The 16,496-nt window shown below is 47.8% G+C and overlaps 1 protein-coding gene across 3 annotated transcripts in view; it reads right to left on the bottom strand.

Moving 5' to 3' along the window:
• Positions 1 to 6,365, bottom strand: part of MAPK14 (mitogen-activated protein kinase 14) — an 81,036-nt gene extending 74,671 nt beyond the window's left edge. For all 3 annotated transcript variants that reach the window (XM_056132373.1, XM_056132376.1, XM_056132374.1), the window contains exon 1: positions 6,125 to 6,365. In XM_056132373.1, the coding sequence (XP_055988348.1) occupies positions 6,125 to 6,240 (116 nt within the window). In that variant the 5' untranslated portion in view covers positions 6,241 to 6,365. The remainder of the gene's footprint in view (positions 1 to 6,124) is intronic.
• Between the last annotated feature and the right edge of the window lie 10,131 nt (positions 6,366 to 16,496).

Genomic DNA, 16,496 nt, shown 5'->3' with positions numbered 1-16,496 from the left:
TAGACTACAGGATCTGGTGGTTTTGGTGTTTCGGGTTTTTTGTTTGTCTGTTTGTTTTTAATGACACTAAAACTCTCAATTTGCTTAAGGCAAACCCTTTGGCAGTCATCTTCTATACTTTTTTTCCTCCCCACACTGAGTCTGGGAGTCAAGCAAAGCAGAACCCATGACCGACGTGTCAAGAGCAGAACTTACGGACCACCATCTTCTTCCTCCCTAGCACAATCATTAAAAGACTGAAATACTGTAAAACTAGTTAATTTCATGTCCTCAACTCAAGTAAGTTATGAAAGCACTGTTCAAAGACAAACTACTTCTAATCGTGAAAGCTTAATTTACAAGAAAATAAATGTTTAAAGAGTTTAGTTTTATGATCACACTGGCCAAGATCTGAGTGTTAAAAGTAGGTAAAGGGATATTCTTGATAACCTTTCAATGTCAATATTGCAAACCACATCACCCAAAAGGAGAGAGAGAGAGAGAGAGACAGAGACAGAGAGAGAGAGACAGAGAGAGAAGAGTCCCTGCAACAGAGACAGGCTGAGGGGTGGGGGAGTGTGGAGGGACACGGAAAGGAACTTGGGGACACTGGTGCTGGGAAATGTACACTGGTGGAGGGATGGGCGCCGGAAAATTGTCTGACTGAAATCTAATCACGAACAAAGTTCAGTTTTGACGGTTTTGTCCCAAAGAAACATGTGCAATATTTCCAAGTATACAGATACATAAGGTTGTAATTACAAAATTTCAAGTCAGGGGAAGCCACTTTACATAGTTTTGGGGAATGTTTCACTTGTTTATTCTGAGTACTATAATAATAACACGTCTTGGATCACTACCAAATTTTACAGAAAAGAGGGAAAGAAAAACCTCTTTCTTTCCAAAAGCTTAGAAGGGGTGTCGTTTCTGCTTCTCCCCTATAATAAGACCTACACATTCAGGAATTATTTATAAAGCTTAATTCTTCTTTAGGGAAAAAAAAAACAGTATGGGCAAAGAGCATCTTTGTTTTATGAATTCTACGAAGATTCTGACCTCTGCTTCTGTGAGGCAGTAAGTAAGGTAGTAAGATCAGCGAGACAATGACACTGACGGGATTGGATTCCTACAATCACAGCTCTTCTGCCAAGTAACTTCAGCCAACACCTTTTTTCATCACACAAGCTCAGACCTTATATAAACAGAAAAGGAGATCTCTCCAGTGCTGATATCACAGAACCCAAACCAAAGTAACACTGACAAATCTATCATTTCTGTCCCTACCTACCCATCCCCAGGAGGGGGAGGGGGAGAAGGGGATTGGGCCACACTGGAGATGAGATCTCAGGGACGACTCCCAGTGCTTGGAGGAATGGGGGGGGGGGAACCCCAAACCAGGGATGGCAGCATGCAAGGCGAGCACCACCTTCGCCCCGGACTCTCTCTTCAGTCCCATTCCATTTCTTTAATGAATGACTAGACCCAGTTCCTCATCGATATAATGAGATTATTAATTCCACCTTCACAGAGAATAAGGACTGGACGATAATGCTTTGTGTGAAAAGACTTTATAAACTGAAACATCCCATAAAAAAGTCAGTGGCTGCGACAGTGAGAGTGATGTGGCCAGTGAATTCTCCCACCTCTGAAACCTGGGCCCCAAGGGCTCAGCCCTACCTGCACTGTTGCCTGTAAAAAACTAAGTAAACACGGGTCATCTCTGAAGCCGAGCTGGACAGAAATCAAAGCAGAGGACTTCTCAGTACCGATAAACTCAACTGGCAGAATTGGAAAGTCAGAAGTCTGGCTTATTCTAAATAAAAACCAAGGAAAACGGCATTCAATAAATAGAATATGACTTTATAGTCAATGTGACCAAGTGTTCTTTCTTCCTTTCTTTTCTCGGGGCAGGAGACACCTGGCAGTGCTCAGGTCTTACTCCAGGCTCTGCGCTCAGGGATCACTCCTGGTAGGTTCCAGAGACCATATGGGATGCCAGAGATCAAACCCAGTTCAGCTGCATGCAAGGCAAGAGCCCTACCTGCTATACTGTTTTTCTGGCCCCTGACTAAGTTCTTTCTTAAAACACTCTATATATTAATAATACATATATACCCTTGTTTAAAGATTTCGTATTGGTTGGCACTTACTTGGTAACAAGTAGTTAAGTAAGTATAATGCCTTTTCTTTTTTTAAATAAAGAAAAACAAATGAAGATAGGGGATGTGTAGGGGCTCAGTAGTATAACACTAGTCTTGCATGTGTGATAATGAAAGAAGGAAGGAAAGGAGGGAGGGACGGAGGGAGGTGGAAGGGCAAAGGGGGAGAAGGAAGATCAGCTTGAACTGATTATCACCATTAGAGAAGTAAATCCATGCCACTCGTGAATTAGAAGCCAAGAAGTCATCTTTGCATACTCAAAATGACATTTTCATTTTTGTGTCTTGGTTCATCCTCAAAATGTTTTAAAATGGTGACTGGTCATTCAAAGTAAAAAAGAAAAATTAGCTTCATCGACTTGCACTATATTTTTATATGTAATCTCATTCCACGAATTATTTGGGAAACCACATTTTATTTCTTAGTAAAATTTGCCACTGGCTTTGAGTCTTGAGATATGTGGTATACTGATGATGCCTATAAACTGCATAGCACGATGTCTGAGACATTATAAGCGAATAAATATATTATTTGCAATAGGTTATAAGCTCTCTGAGGTACTATCTTGCTGTTTTGTTCAGGCCTCTTTACCTCAGAAGTCTAATCTTTTGGAGTCAAGTTCCACAGCAATATTGCTAAGGACTAAGTATCATTCTCACCTATCACCTTCTGTTACAATACTACCAGTGCCCACACCCCTCTTTTCAATTGCAACACCTTTTCAAGTGCAAGGGTCTCTAAGAACCATACCCAGAGGAAAGGCACAGAAGTTCCTGTTTACATTTCCTTAAACTTACCACAAAGAATCCCCCGCCTCATGGTCCTAAAACCACAAAATCAAAATGGTTTGCAACAATGTATTCTTGAACAATTTTGCTTCATTTCCCTTCACATACAATGCGCCAAGTTCCTGAAAACGGAAACTTGGTGTAGTTCCCTTTAACCCTCTGAATGGCACATTTGTAAAACCTGAAATATTCTCAAATTTTGAGCCAAATACTTTGATTTTTTGACCACACGCAGCAATGGGGGGGGGGGGACTAGAAGGGGGGGCAATCCCTGCAGAGCTGGGGAACCATGCAATGTCAGGGCTAGAACCTGGGGCTCCCAGATGCAACACATGCACTGCTCCCTGGCCCAAACTCCTTGGGTTTTTGCTTTTTTTTTTTTTACTATATACTTAGCAGTATTTAATGAAAATGGGCTTATAATAAATTGCTAAAAGTTACACACCGAATTATATCACATTTCAAAACAAACTGACTAGTACTTCAGTGATGCTGCATTCCTTGAAACACTTTCAGACAATTTTTTTTTTCAGATCCAGTTCTACAAGTTGTACAAGAAAGTCTGTCATTACTCTATAGTTACAACTCCTATTTCACCTAGAACAGTACCACAACCTGATTGCCTAATCTTTCTCAGCAGACTTGAGCCCAAGTCCCCTAAATTAGTTAACTCCATTTGATTTTGCTATTCCCTAAAATCAAATCTGCTCTCAAAGGATTAAAGATGGTGAAAAATAGTGGATACTCCAACAATTCTCTCAGAATCTTCTAAGACACCTCAAGATGTTCTTGAGGGGCCTGAAAAGTTAACAGAAAGAACTTCAAATAACTAAGCTGATTGAGATAACTTGTAAGACACTTAATTTTGGAAATTTTCTATCCAAAACTGGCAACAACTGTTTCCAGTCAATTGTCATATAATTTTGTAATTCCATGTAAGGTCATATAATTTCAGTTCCTCCAACAAAATAAAGGTCACCATTTTAATTCCTTTTAGCAGAACTACTACTAAAAACCAAACTAAACTCTGGCTCCTTCGAAAGACACAAAAGGAACTTGCCAGTGGTTTCTTCTTGCCTTGGAGAAAAGGAAGACGGCTGGAGAGCAAGAACGGAAGAGAGAGTTTTCACTGAATATCCCCTTATGCCTTTGAAAATGTGGGTATGATTTCTTTTCTTGGTTTTGGGGTCACAACGGGCAATGCTCAGGGGTTACTCCTGGCAGTGCTTTGGGGAACTGACTGTATGGGGTGCAGGGATGGAGTCCAGGTGGCCTGTGTGCAAGACAAGCACCCTACCACTGTACTAGCCTTGCAACCCCACACTACATATTTTTCAAGTCTGTTTATAAAATTGCTTCCAACTGCCAGAGACTGCTGACTATTGAGCACAGTGCTAAAGAACCGCAAAGGCCCCTTCAATGGCACTTCATTGTGCGTCTGGACTTCCTGGGCCAGTGCAGAGCTATTGACACGAACCGAGGATCTTGCAGGCAGTTCTCTTCAAGTTCACTCAACTCTCCACAGTTGAGATTCTGGGCATAAACGTCACTCAAGCTTAAACATCATTAGAAACAAATACTCTAGAAAAATTTTTTAAAAGACAAATAGGAAAACTAAATATAGAGAGCTCTGTAAATTAGCAAAGCAATAGGCTGTGTTATAGATAGAAAATAGCTACAAATTCTCTTAAAATGTAAACAACCATACCAGGGGGAAAAAAAGGAAAAAGATGTCAAGATTGGTACCATCAGCAACATAAATCACGAGGTTTGAGCTGGAGAATGCAATATGATCTGTGACTGGATACAATTGCACAACCTCAATTACCCTGAAGATTGTACCAAACAGGAAATTCATGATGTGACTTTAAGAAACACAGGAATTATTATTTCAAGATTAACACATCCAAGACTAGAATCTATCCCCCCACCAGGCTGACCCCTTTCAAATCACCCCGTGCAAACTAAACGATGCAATTCAGCAATCCATTTACATCCATCCACAATATCCATTCCAGACCCCAGTAGCTCTCAAATTACAGCAAATCTTATACTGTGCGTGCACAAAACCTGCATTATCTCGGGATCGCCAGCGATTTAAAAAGACACGCAAGGGGTGAATTACACCTGAAAACGAGTCGCTTCCTTCCTATAGAGTCCATCCATAGCCTTCTCAAAGATGCATGCCTCTCCCTGTAAATGCAGATAAGTTTCCTGCAAAGCCTGTCTCTAAGGGGCTTGAAAAATACGGCATTCACAAAAATTAGCCCAACTGAAAAACATTTACAATACCTTGTAGCATTGTTAATTTTTTTTTTTTAAATCTTGAAGGCGTCCAACGGATCCGAATCTCACTTGCTCCCAAAGAGAAAATTGTTTGGCGCAACAATACTTAAATGAGCAGTGGTATGTGACTAATCTGCGAGGCCGCCAGTTTCTCGAGCTGCAATGTTCTTGCATCCCCCCTCCCAACTCCGCGAAAAGGAAATACGCTTTCAACCCCGTCGGAAACGGCACTCCAGCGGGCGCGCGGCTCTCCCAGATAAAGTCGATATTTTAAGCCTTTTTTTTTTCCCCTGGGTCGCTGCTAACTCATGGGCAAATTCCAAAAGTTCGCTTCTCAAAATGGGATTTTGCAAACAGAGGCTTGCAGAAAGCAAGCAAGCAAGCAAGCAAGCAAGCAAGCAAGCAAAGCCCGGGCAGAGCGGGCTACGCTCCGTCTTCTCGATCGGGTTTGGCTTCTCGGCAGCTCCCCAGGAGGGTCTGCTCCCGCGCCCACAATGGGTGCAATTCCGGGGCCCTAAAGTCCAGCTGCTGCACGCCAGCAGAGACCTCCCCAGAGAGCAACCCCCCCCCCCGCCACCTCGTGCCTGGCCCCCGAGCAACCACCCCTCCAGCAGCAGGGAATGCGTGGGGTGCGAGCCAGCCCCGAGCTCCAGCACCAACCATCGTCTGCACCCAGCGGGTGGCCTACCTGGGCATGCAGAAGGGGAGCGGTGCCAAGAGGAGGGGGGAAGAAGGATGCAAGAGAGGGGTCGAGGGGGGTAGGGGGGTGGGTAGCAATACCGGCCCCGCGGAAAATTCCTGCCGCTGGGTGCATCGCTGAGCTGTGGGGGGCCAGGCCCGGTTCTCGGGCACGAGGAGCGCCCCCCACCCAAACCTGGACCCCCCGCGGCGCCGGGCTGGGTGACACTCACCACACCGAGCCATAGGCGCCGGAGCCCACCGGGGACAGGTTCTGGTAGCGCTCGGGCACCTCCCAGATGGTCTTGTTCAGCTCTTGCCGGTAGAACGTGGGCCTCTCCTGAGACATCTTCCAGCGGCGGCCGCGGGCTGAGGAGGTGGCCCTGCAGGGCCGCCCCGCCTGCACCCGCACCCGCGCCCGGGTCCTCCGCGCCCGCCCAGTCGGGCGGGGGCCCCCCCGCCGCGCTGCCCGTCGGCTCCGGGGCGGCTGCGGCGAAACCCCGCCGACTCGCGCGCGCGGGCGAGCGGCCCCCGGTCAGCTGCAGCCCCTGGATGCGCCTCGGAGCCTCGGGACGAGCCCGGCGAAGGGCGAGCGCACGCTCGGGAGCCTCGGGCGGCGCCGGCCGCGCTCCTCCCTGCACCCGCTTCCACGCCCGGGCCGACCCGGGGCTGCGCCGTAGTTGCGCGGCTCCAGCTGCAGCGCCCGCAGGCTCCAGTGGTCGCGGTCCCGGCGCCAGCGAACAGGAGCCTCCCGCCGCGCTCTCGCGAGAACAGCCGCCGGGTCTCGCCGCGAGTCGAGATTTTACCCAATATGGAACCTGGCCGCGGGAGGGGGGGTTGCGAGGGGAGCGCTCGGGGGATGAGCAGATCTCGCGAGAAGAGAACAACAGCTGGTGCCCCGAGCCTGAAACTCCCAGGGACAGTTGTTTTTTTTTTTTTTTTTTTTTTTTTTTAAAGGGCGCGAAGGCAGGTGGGGCTCGAGAGCCGAGTCGTGCCGCACAGGCCGCGTGCGCCTCGCAGTGGTCGGCGGGAGGAGTAGCTGGCTCGGTCGTCGAAAGCGACAATGACAAATAGGGTGTCCAGGCAAAGAGCCAAAGGGTCTTTGGGCGGAGGGTAGTCAGCTGCAACTGAACACCTGCTCCGAGGAACCCCACCCCCCCCATTTCCAAGAAATGTTTGCAAAAAAAAAATTTTTTTTTAAAAAGGAAAAGGAGAGATTCCGGTAAGAAAGCTGTTGGGCTTTCGTTTGTTTAGGAATATAGGGCTTTACTTAATTTGAAGTTCTGTCCAAATTCGTCTCATGAGCAGATAAATACCCGCTCTGCATGCAATAAGGCTGAGGTTCCCCATCCAAACTCCCCAAGGGGTTCTTTTTTTTTTCCCTTTTTTTTGGGGGGGGGTCACACCCGGCGATACTCAGGGGTTACTCCTGGCTCTGCACTCAGGAATTACCCCTGGCAGTACTCAGAGGAGCATATGGGATGCTGGGAATTGAACCCGGGTAGGCCGCGTGCAAAGCAAACGCCCTACCGGCTGTGCTATCGCTCCAGCCTCTCCAAGGGGTGCTTAAGTGCAGAATAATTGCACTGAGAGTGGGATCTAATTAGATAGGTCTGTGATGGGCTCCAAGAATGTGCTTAGACAAGTTCCAGTGTATGCCGTTTATGCAAAAGAGAATTCCTGACACTACTTCCTTCTAATAAAGCCATGTTAGAACTGAAAATAATGTGACCAGGCAAGATATTGTAACACCAGCCCTATCCATACTATTACCAACCTATTCTTAGGCTAAAACTTATTACAATAAGCACAAAGTTGATCCCAATTTTATTCTCATCCCTGATTATTTTCTTTAGTGTTAATCACTCCTTAAAATCTTCAGACTTAGCTTGTTTTTAGCCAGCAGTTTACAGTACAGTGCCTAGAACATAAAACGCACCCTATAAAATTTTGTTTGAAATGTTATGAACAGTCTTGGGCACATAAGTGTAATGTCTGTGCATAACTTGGTGCTGTGAAACCATAAATGTTAGCTATTGTTACCATGCTACCTAAACCAGTTTTTTAAAATTTTAAGATTCTAAGATTATACCTCTTAGAGGGGTTCGGCAGGGTGATACCATTTCACCAAAACTCTTCAGTGCCACCCTCGAGAACATCATGCGATGACTGGAATGGGAAAGCATGGGAGTGAAGATAGATGGTCGGCAACTACACCACCTCCGCTTTGCTGATGACATCGTTCTAATAACACCAAATATCAACCAAGCAGCACAAATGCTGAACGACTTTGACCGTGAATGTGGAAAGGTCGGACTACAGCTGAATCTTACGAAGACAATGTTTATGAGAAACAGCCTTGTTCCTGACACTCCATTCGCTCTCAACGGAACCACCATCTCCGAATGCAACAGTTATATATACCTAGGTCGAGAAATCAACATGATGAATGACCTGGCACCTGAGTTGCGCAGGAGGAAGAGAGCGGCTTGGAATGCCTTCAAGAGCATTGAAGAAATAACTAAAAGGACAAAGAACCTCCAGCTACGAGCACATCTCTTTGATTCCACTATTCTTCCTGCATTAACATATGCCTCAGAGACCTGGACCCTACGAAAACAGGATGAGAACGCTATTCGGGTCTCTCAAAGAGGAATCGAAAGAGCTATGCTTGGAATATCACGATTCACTCAAATGAGGGATAGAATCCGGAGTTCTGATCATCGTCAACGCTCAAGAATCAGGGACGCTGTCTCATTTGCCAAGACATCAAAAATCAGATGGGCTGGACACGTAATGAGGTTTACAGACAACCACTGGACTAGAGCCATTACTGATTGGATTCCACGGGACATCAAAAGATCACGTGGACGCCCACCTATAAGATGGTCAGACTTCTTCGTCAAGACCCTAAATGATCGGTTTGAGGCTCTGCACGTTCCTAGAACGAACAGATACCATTGGGCTACGCTAGCACGCAACCGGGATGAATGGAGACGTTACTGGCACCCACTCGAATAAATCGATGAATAACGGGGATTAAGTGATTAAGTGATTAAGATTATACCTCAGTTTAAGAGGATTCTGCAGGATTTTCTCGTTTTTTTTTTTTCACTTGGTTTCCTCCGTGCCTCTTGGAGAGCCCGGCAAGCTACAGAGAGTATCTCGCCCACACTGCAAAGCCTGGCAAGCTCCCCATGACATATTCATATGCCAAAAAAATACACAGTAACAAGTCTCACAATGGAGACTTGGGCCCACTCGAGCGATGAACAGGAGGACAGTGCAGTACAGTGCTTGCTCAAAAGGGGGATGGTGGGAAAGTCAAAGTGAAGGTTCTGAGTGATTTGTGCAAAGCTGTTTTGTCTTGTTTTGATTCAGTGTAGTCTAGCCTGGTTCTCTTGCCCAGGAGGACATGCTGTTTGAAAGTGCTCCTCACAGACTATCCAGAGTAGGTTTAGTTAGAGAAGGTGAAACTAAAGACTGAGGAAATGAGGGTAGGAATAGAGGATCAGGGGACTGAGCATATGAGAACAAGGGGAGAAACTTGGAAGAATCCTAGTTTATTCTACAAAGAGTTCATGAGATGTGACCAGAAGTGTAAAGATGAGCACATATCCAGTTAGAAGGCTAGTCTAATATCCAGGAGGTACTTCAGATAGAAAAGTGATTGAAGAACTACATAGTAGGGTGCTGGAAAGATAGAGGGCACTTGCCTTGCACTTAGCTGACCAGGGTTCTATCTGGTCAGCTGAGGATACCAGCAATCAATGCAAGACACTTAAAATCTTTTTTAAAACATCCTTGCCTTTATGGGGACGAGGCAGTTTACAAGAAGGAACCCGTGGGGCCAGAGCGATAGAACAGCGGGTAGGGCGTTTGCCTTGCACATGGTGCACCAGGGTTCAATCTCCAGCATCCCATATGGTCCCCTAAGCACCGTCAGGGGTAATTTCTGAGTGCAGAGTCAGGAGTAACCCCTGAGCATCCCCTGGTGTGCCAACTCTCCCCCCACCCCCACCCCCACCCCCAAAAAAACACTGGAAGGTAATCATTCAATCAGTAACAAATTTACTGACTTCATTCTATAATCATTCAGAAACAAATTTACTGAGTTCATACTGTATCTACCACATTGCTTAGACACTGAGGATACCAGCAATCAATGCAAGACACTTAAACTCTTTTTTAAAATACCCTTGCCTTTATGGGGATGAGGCAGTTTACAAGAAGGAACACATGGGGCCGGAGCGATAGAACAGCAGGTAGGGCTTTTGCCTTGCCCGCAGCCGAGCCGGGTTCGATTCCCAGCATCTCATATGGTCCCCTGAGCACCGCCAGGAGTAATTCCTGAGTGCAGAGCCAGGAGTAACCCCTGAGCATCTCTGGGTGTGACCAAAAAAAAAAAAAACCGTAATATGTAAACGGACTCTCGGGTACAAATATGGTCATGAGCAAGAGTTACTTGCACCTCAAGGATGACCCGGATCCAAGATGCAGAGAAGAGGGTTCGAGGGGGAAAAAAAATCTCAGGTCTCCTGGTGCATAGTCTGTCCTCACAGAACGTAATTCAGGAAACTTCAGTGACGCGAGGTGGAGAGTGCACGCGCCGAGAGGTACACGGCGCGAGGCCACTCAGAAGGTCCCGCATCAAGAGCCATCGAACCAAGAGGTCCAGATGGCCCAGGTAGGGGTGCAGGGGCCCTAGGTTCCGGGAACCGGGGACAGGCAGGAGTAATTGCCTGTAGACCCCACGCCCCGCTTCCCATCCCTCGCTGTCCATGCTCCCCTTGCTCGCACCCACCCTTATCTCCCACCCGCCCGAACGCCCGCGGGTTCGGCCGCAACGGTTCGGGAACCGCCGGCGGCGTCGGCCCCTGCAGCCGGGCGGCCGGAACCGGAGCCGCACCCGCGTCCAGCCGGGGAACCAGGTGAGCCGCTGGGGGCTGTTGTGGGGCCGCCGGGCCTCGGATGTCACGCTGCGAGAAGGTTGCAAGGCCCGGGACGGGGGCTGCCGGGGAACCGGCTGGGCCGGGCACGTCGCAGGGTTTGTGCAATGAATGACAGCCGTGCCTGGGAGCGGCTCTCTCGCAGCTATTGTCTCCACTTTAGAAAGGACTGGCCAGGACGCGAGGGCGGCGTGTGCCCGCCTCCCTTTGCAAGCCGAGCGCACGTCTTGCGGGGTCAGAAGCTGCAGAGCTGGGCGGCAGCGCCCGCCTCGCCCGCGGAGCTCAGCTGGGGAGCCCTGGCTGCTCCAACGCGCCGGTCCCTTCACGCTCCTCTGCTTCTGTGTCTTCCCACAGAGCTCCCGCACCCACTCCCACCCCCTGGATCCCTTGCTCCGCGGCATCAGAGCTCCCCCATCCCGACACCCTGTGAAACCTCCTCCACGGTCTCCACGAAGGAGTTTCTCACCGCGCACCCGCGGCTCGGGCTGGAGCGCTGTCCTCGGGTTACTCATGCCCAGTCTTTTAGGGTGAGGGACTGAAGGATGCTCATCGTTCTCTCAGTAACGGATTGGATGAGTTCATACCCTATCCATCCAACTCATTGTTTTAGGCACTGAGGATGCCAGTAATGCACGCAAGAAACTTAAATTTTTTTTGCTGTTGATTTTTTCTTATTATTATTATTTTTAGTGAAACACCATGAGATACAGTTGTAGATTTACAATTTTTTGTGCTTGGGTCTTTCGATTATACAATGATCAAATACCCATCCCTCCACCAGTGCCCATTTTCCACCACCATGGATAATATCCCTCCCACCCCCATCCCTCCCATCTCACCCTGCCTCTGTGGCAGGGCAATCCCCTGTGTTCTCTCTCTCCTTTTGGGTGTTGTGGTCTGCAAAAGAGGCTTTGAGTGGCAAACATGTTCAGTCCATAGTCTACTTTCAACATGCATCTCCCCTCCTGGGAGGATCCTCCAAACACCCTTTATTTGGTGCTCCCTTCTCTATCTGAGCTGCCCTTTCCCCTAGAATGCCCGGCTGACCTCTAAGCTATGGAGTAATGAAACTTAAAATTTTAAAACTCCCTTAGAGGATGAGGTAATTTACACAAAGGAAGATGTCAACTGATTGTCAGGCCCTGAATGTAAACGGAATATCGTCATGAGCAAGAGAAACCTGGAGCAAGATTTCTCTTTGCTTGTGCCTTTTCTGTTTTCCAGTTCCACTGTAGCACGGTAGCACTGTCCTCCGTTGTTCATCTATTTGTTCGAACTGACCCAGTAACGTCTCCATTGTGAAACTTGTTACTGCGTTTGGCATATGGAATACATCACGAGTAGCTTGTCATCACCCATAAATAGGATAAACACGATTTTCTATCTCCATCACAGTAAACACGATATAGAATCGTCATGGGTAAAGGGTGCATTCTTCTGATGGAATTATAAATGTTTATTCTGAAGCCTGGCAAGCGAATTTCACCTTTCCGGGATTTTAGAGAACAGATGAAAGGAGAACACACAGGGGACCTGCGCCAGATATTCCTGCAACAAAAGAAAGGTTTGGGATTTCACAAGGATCAATACTCAGAAAAACAGGGAACCTTTCAATCGCTTGTTCTTGATTTTGAAGATGATATTTTTATACATTGTATAAAATGGATATCTGGAGAGCTAGGAGTAGTCTGCCAGATGCAGAAGCCAGGCAAAACTTCTTTCTTTTCTTTGGGGTCACATCCCCAATCTTTGGGGGGGATTCTCTTCCCAGCAGTTTAAGGGAACCAAGTGGTACAGGGACTCTAACCAGGCCTCCCGCCTGAAAAGTTTTCTTTCTGTGTTCCTATTTAGCAGGATAACGTAAATCTCATTAGCTACATGTACAGTGGGCCTTCTACTTCATTGTGTATCTGTTGGATCACCTGTGGGCTACTTAAAAGAGATTTGGGGCCCCTCTAAGAGTTAATCAGATTCTTTCCTAAATGGGGTTTGACAATGTGCAATTCTAACAAGCCCCACACGATACTGTCACTAAGTGTGGGGGGGACCGAGTGTGGGCTACAGAGAATAAATGAACTATTGGAAGTGAATCCAGACGCCCCCAAATGGAGTCACATTTATAGAACTAGAAGAAGAAACCTTAAGTAGTTGAGACCATGCTTCTCAGGAAGCCTCTCCCCCTTTTCTTCCTCCTCCTCCCCCTCCTTCTGCTTCTGATTTTGGGCCACATCTGGCAATGCTCAGGAGCCATAGTTGTGGCTGCAGCCACATGGTAGGCAAGTGGCTTAACCTCTGTATAATCGCCCCCCTCCCCCGCAGAGAATTGTTTTCTAAGTAGACATATATGTCAAGATTAAGGATAGATCATAGTGGGGTTGGAGCGATAGCACAGCGGGTAGGGCATTGTACAAAGTCAGCCGGGGTTCAATTCCCAACATCCCATATGGTCTCCTGGGCACTGCCAGGAGTAATTCCTGAGTGCAGAGCCAGGAGTAACCCCTGTGTATCTCCAACTGTGAGCAAAAAGAAAAAAAGAAAAGGATAGATCATAGCATGCTGCTGATCACATTAAGTGCCCAGGTCCCATCACCCACACACCTTCTAAATCAGTATCAGAGATTCTGTCTTGTGTTTATATCTGAGGGGACAGTCACTATCCCATCAATGCAGCTAGGATCCCCCCACCTTTCTCTTCTGAAATGCATCTTCTTATTCACCCCAAAGTGCACCTAGCATTTGGCAGCAGGAATTTCTGTTTATTGTACCTTGTTGTGAAGGGTCCTATTAAATACATGAAGACAAACCACTAGGGCTTCTGTGACATTAAGAAAGATATAATAAAGCTGAGGACTATGAAAAAAGGCATTAAAAATGGGGCTGGAGCAATAGTACAATGGGTAGAGTGTTTTGCACATGGCTGACCGAGGTCTGATCCCCGGCACCTTGGCATGGTCCCCCCAAGCTCACCGGAAGTAAGTCCTGAACATTGCTAGATATGGCCCCCAAACCAACAAAAAAATATTAAGGAAATCATGTGTTCTTCCTTGCTTCTTTAGCCAGTCATTCGATGAGCACTGTAGAGTGTTTCACCTGGAGATGTTAATATGAAAGTGGGTTTTCCTGTGCTGGTAGGTACTTGAGAATTAAATGAATGATTTGCATACAAAATTCGGCAGACTAAAGGTTAGAGTTTCTGGAAAGATTGTACAGTGGATAGGGTGTTTGCCTTGCATACAGCCAACCCGGGTTCAATTCCCAGCATCCCATATGATCCCCTGAACACCACCAGGAGTAATTCCTGAGTGCAGAGCCAGGAGTATTCCTGTGCATTGCCAGGTGTGACCCAAAAAGCAAAACATAAATTAATTAAGGTTAGACTTTATTGTACAGATAAAGTAGAGGATTCAGGTCCCTCCACAGATGTCCAGGCCTCTCCTTTACCTGAATGACCTCACTGGTCCTGTCCCTGATACTGTCCTGTCCTGTGAATGACTTCGCTTCCCTGTCTTGTCCCTCGCAGTCTACTCACCTCCCGTGGAAAATGGCCTGGTCCTGCCCCTGCACCGTTCTCTCTATACACTTTCCTCAACCTCTGGCCACAGCCCCATGCATGTGGGTAAGACCCCTGTGCTCTGTACCCATTGCTGGGCCTCCCAACTCTACACCAGCAGTTCTTGTCATCCTGTGCCACTTTTCCTAGTCTCCAGCCATGATCACATGAAATGAGTAAGACACCTGTGCTCAGTAACTTGTCAGTACCTGGGACGGAATCTGAGCTTTCCTGGGCATCTGAGCCCTGCCTGGATTCTGCCTGGCTGGGCCTATGAGACCTGCCTTTCCTGGGCCATATTTCAGGGGCACCAGCCCTACCTGAGAGAAGAGAGAGTCCAGAGAGTGCTGCTCAGGACAGAGAGAGAGAGAGAGGTGGGGGGGGAGGGAAGGAGGGAGGGAAGAGAAGAGAGAGGAGGAAAGGAAAGAGGGAGAGAGAGGGAAAGAGGAAGGGAAGGAGGGAGAGGGAGGAAGGGAGGGAGGAGGGGGAGAGAGAGGGAGGGAGGGAGGGAGGGAGGGAAGGAGGGAAGGAGGGAAGGAGGGAAGGAGGGAAGGAGGGAAGGAGGGATAGAGATGGGGCTGAGGACTTCCTTTCATCTGCCATATCCTACCCTAGTCATACCATTATCTATTCTGATTGGCAACCTGTTCCATGGGCGGATATTTAAAGTGATGTGGTGCTCCACACCTCAGCTTCTGCTGTATTAATAGTACAAAAGGAAAAGTGCTTGCCTTGAACAAGGTTGATTTGTGTTGGATCCCCGGCTGGAGTGATAGCACAGCGGTAGGGCGGTTGCCTTGCACGCAGCCAACATGGCCGACCCGAGTTCGATTCCTCCACCCCTCTCGGAGAGCCCGGCAAGCTACCGAGAGTATTTGATATGCCAGACACAGTAACAACAAGGTCTCCAATGGAGACGTTACTGGGCCCGCTCGAGCAAATCGACGATCAACAGGAGGGCCTTTACCTACCTTTACCCCAGCATCCTCTATGGTCTGCCAAACCCTCCAGCAGTCATCCCTGAACACAGGGCCAGGAGTAGCCCTCAGCACAGCCAAGCATGTCCCCAAAACAAACAAATAAAATAAAGGGTTTCTGCCTGTCTCATCCCCCAGCTGCCTTCACTATGAGCTAGGCCATACCCCCCTCGGAAGAGCACTCGGTAGGTAAACAGTTGATCTTTCTCTTCTATCTCTCCTATCTCAGAACTGTTTATTTGTGTTTGTTTTTCTTATGTGTGTGGTTTACCAAGCAGTACTCAGGCATGCTTGAGATGCATAGGGTCCTCGGATAAAATCCATGTCAGCTCAAGGCGAGTGCCTTAATCCCCTTCACTCTCTCTAGCCTCAGAACTATTTGTGGTACTCCCCCCACCCCTCAACCCACACACCGCATGTGCTTGTTAACCTCTTGAAAGGTACTTAAGGGGCCAGAGCGACAATACAGCAGATAGGGCATTTTCCTGGCATGTGACGGACCCATATTCCATCCCCTGTACCCAAGCACTGCCAGGAGTAATTCCTGAGTTGCAGAACCAGGAGTAACCCCTGAGCATCACTGATTATGACCTAGAAGGCCTGCCCCCCCCCCCCAAAAAAAGAAAAAAGAAACATACTTAACATTAAAACCTTAACTGTTGGGGCTGGAGCAATAGCACAGCAGGTAGGGCGTTTGCCTTGCACTCGGCCGGCCGACCCGGGTTCGATTCCCAGCATCCCATATGGTTCCCTGAGCAACAGCCAGGGGTAATTCCTGAGCTCAGAGCCAGGAGTAACCCCTGTGCATTGCCGGGTGTGACCCAAAAAGCAAAAAAAAAAAAAAAAAAAAAAAAAACTTAACTGTTATATAGCGTAAACATAGAAACATCTACTTGAAATTAGATGTAGGAACTGGACTGTTCCTTGTATTTTCTTCCCCTTTGGTGGGTGTGGGAGTGAGGCTCACCCTCAAGTGCCCCAAGGGACCAGTTTCTGATTGGGCAGGACCTCATAGGGCAGTGCTGCCCAGCTGGGAGTACAGGGGTCGGGGGGCATACAGTGCTGGGGATCAAACTTTGTGCTCCACTCCTTTGCACTACTTCCTCAGCCCCTTGTTTATTTTTCTATT

The sequence above is a fragment of the Sorex fumeus genome, unplaced genomic scaffold (genome assembly GCF_029834395.1).
Source record: "Sorex fumeus unplaced genomic scaffold, SorFum_2.1 ptg000094l, whole genome shotgun sequence".
NCBI classification, from domain to species: Eukaryota; Metazoa; Chordata; class Mammalia; order Eulipotyphla; family Soricidae; genus Sorex; species Sorex fumeus.
This window is presented reverse-complemented; position numbering and strand designations above follow the sequence as displayed.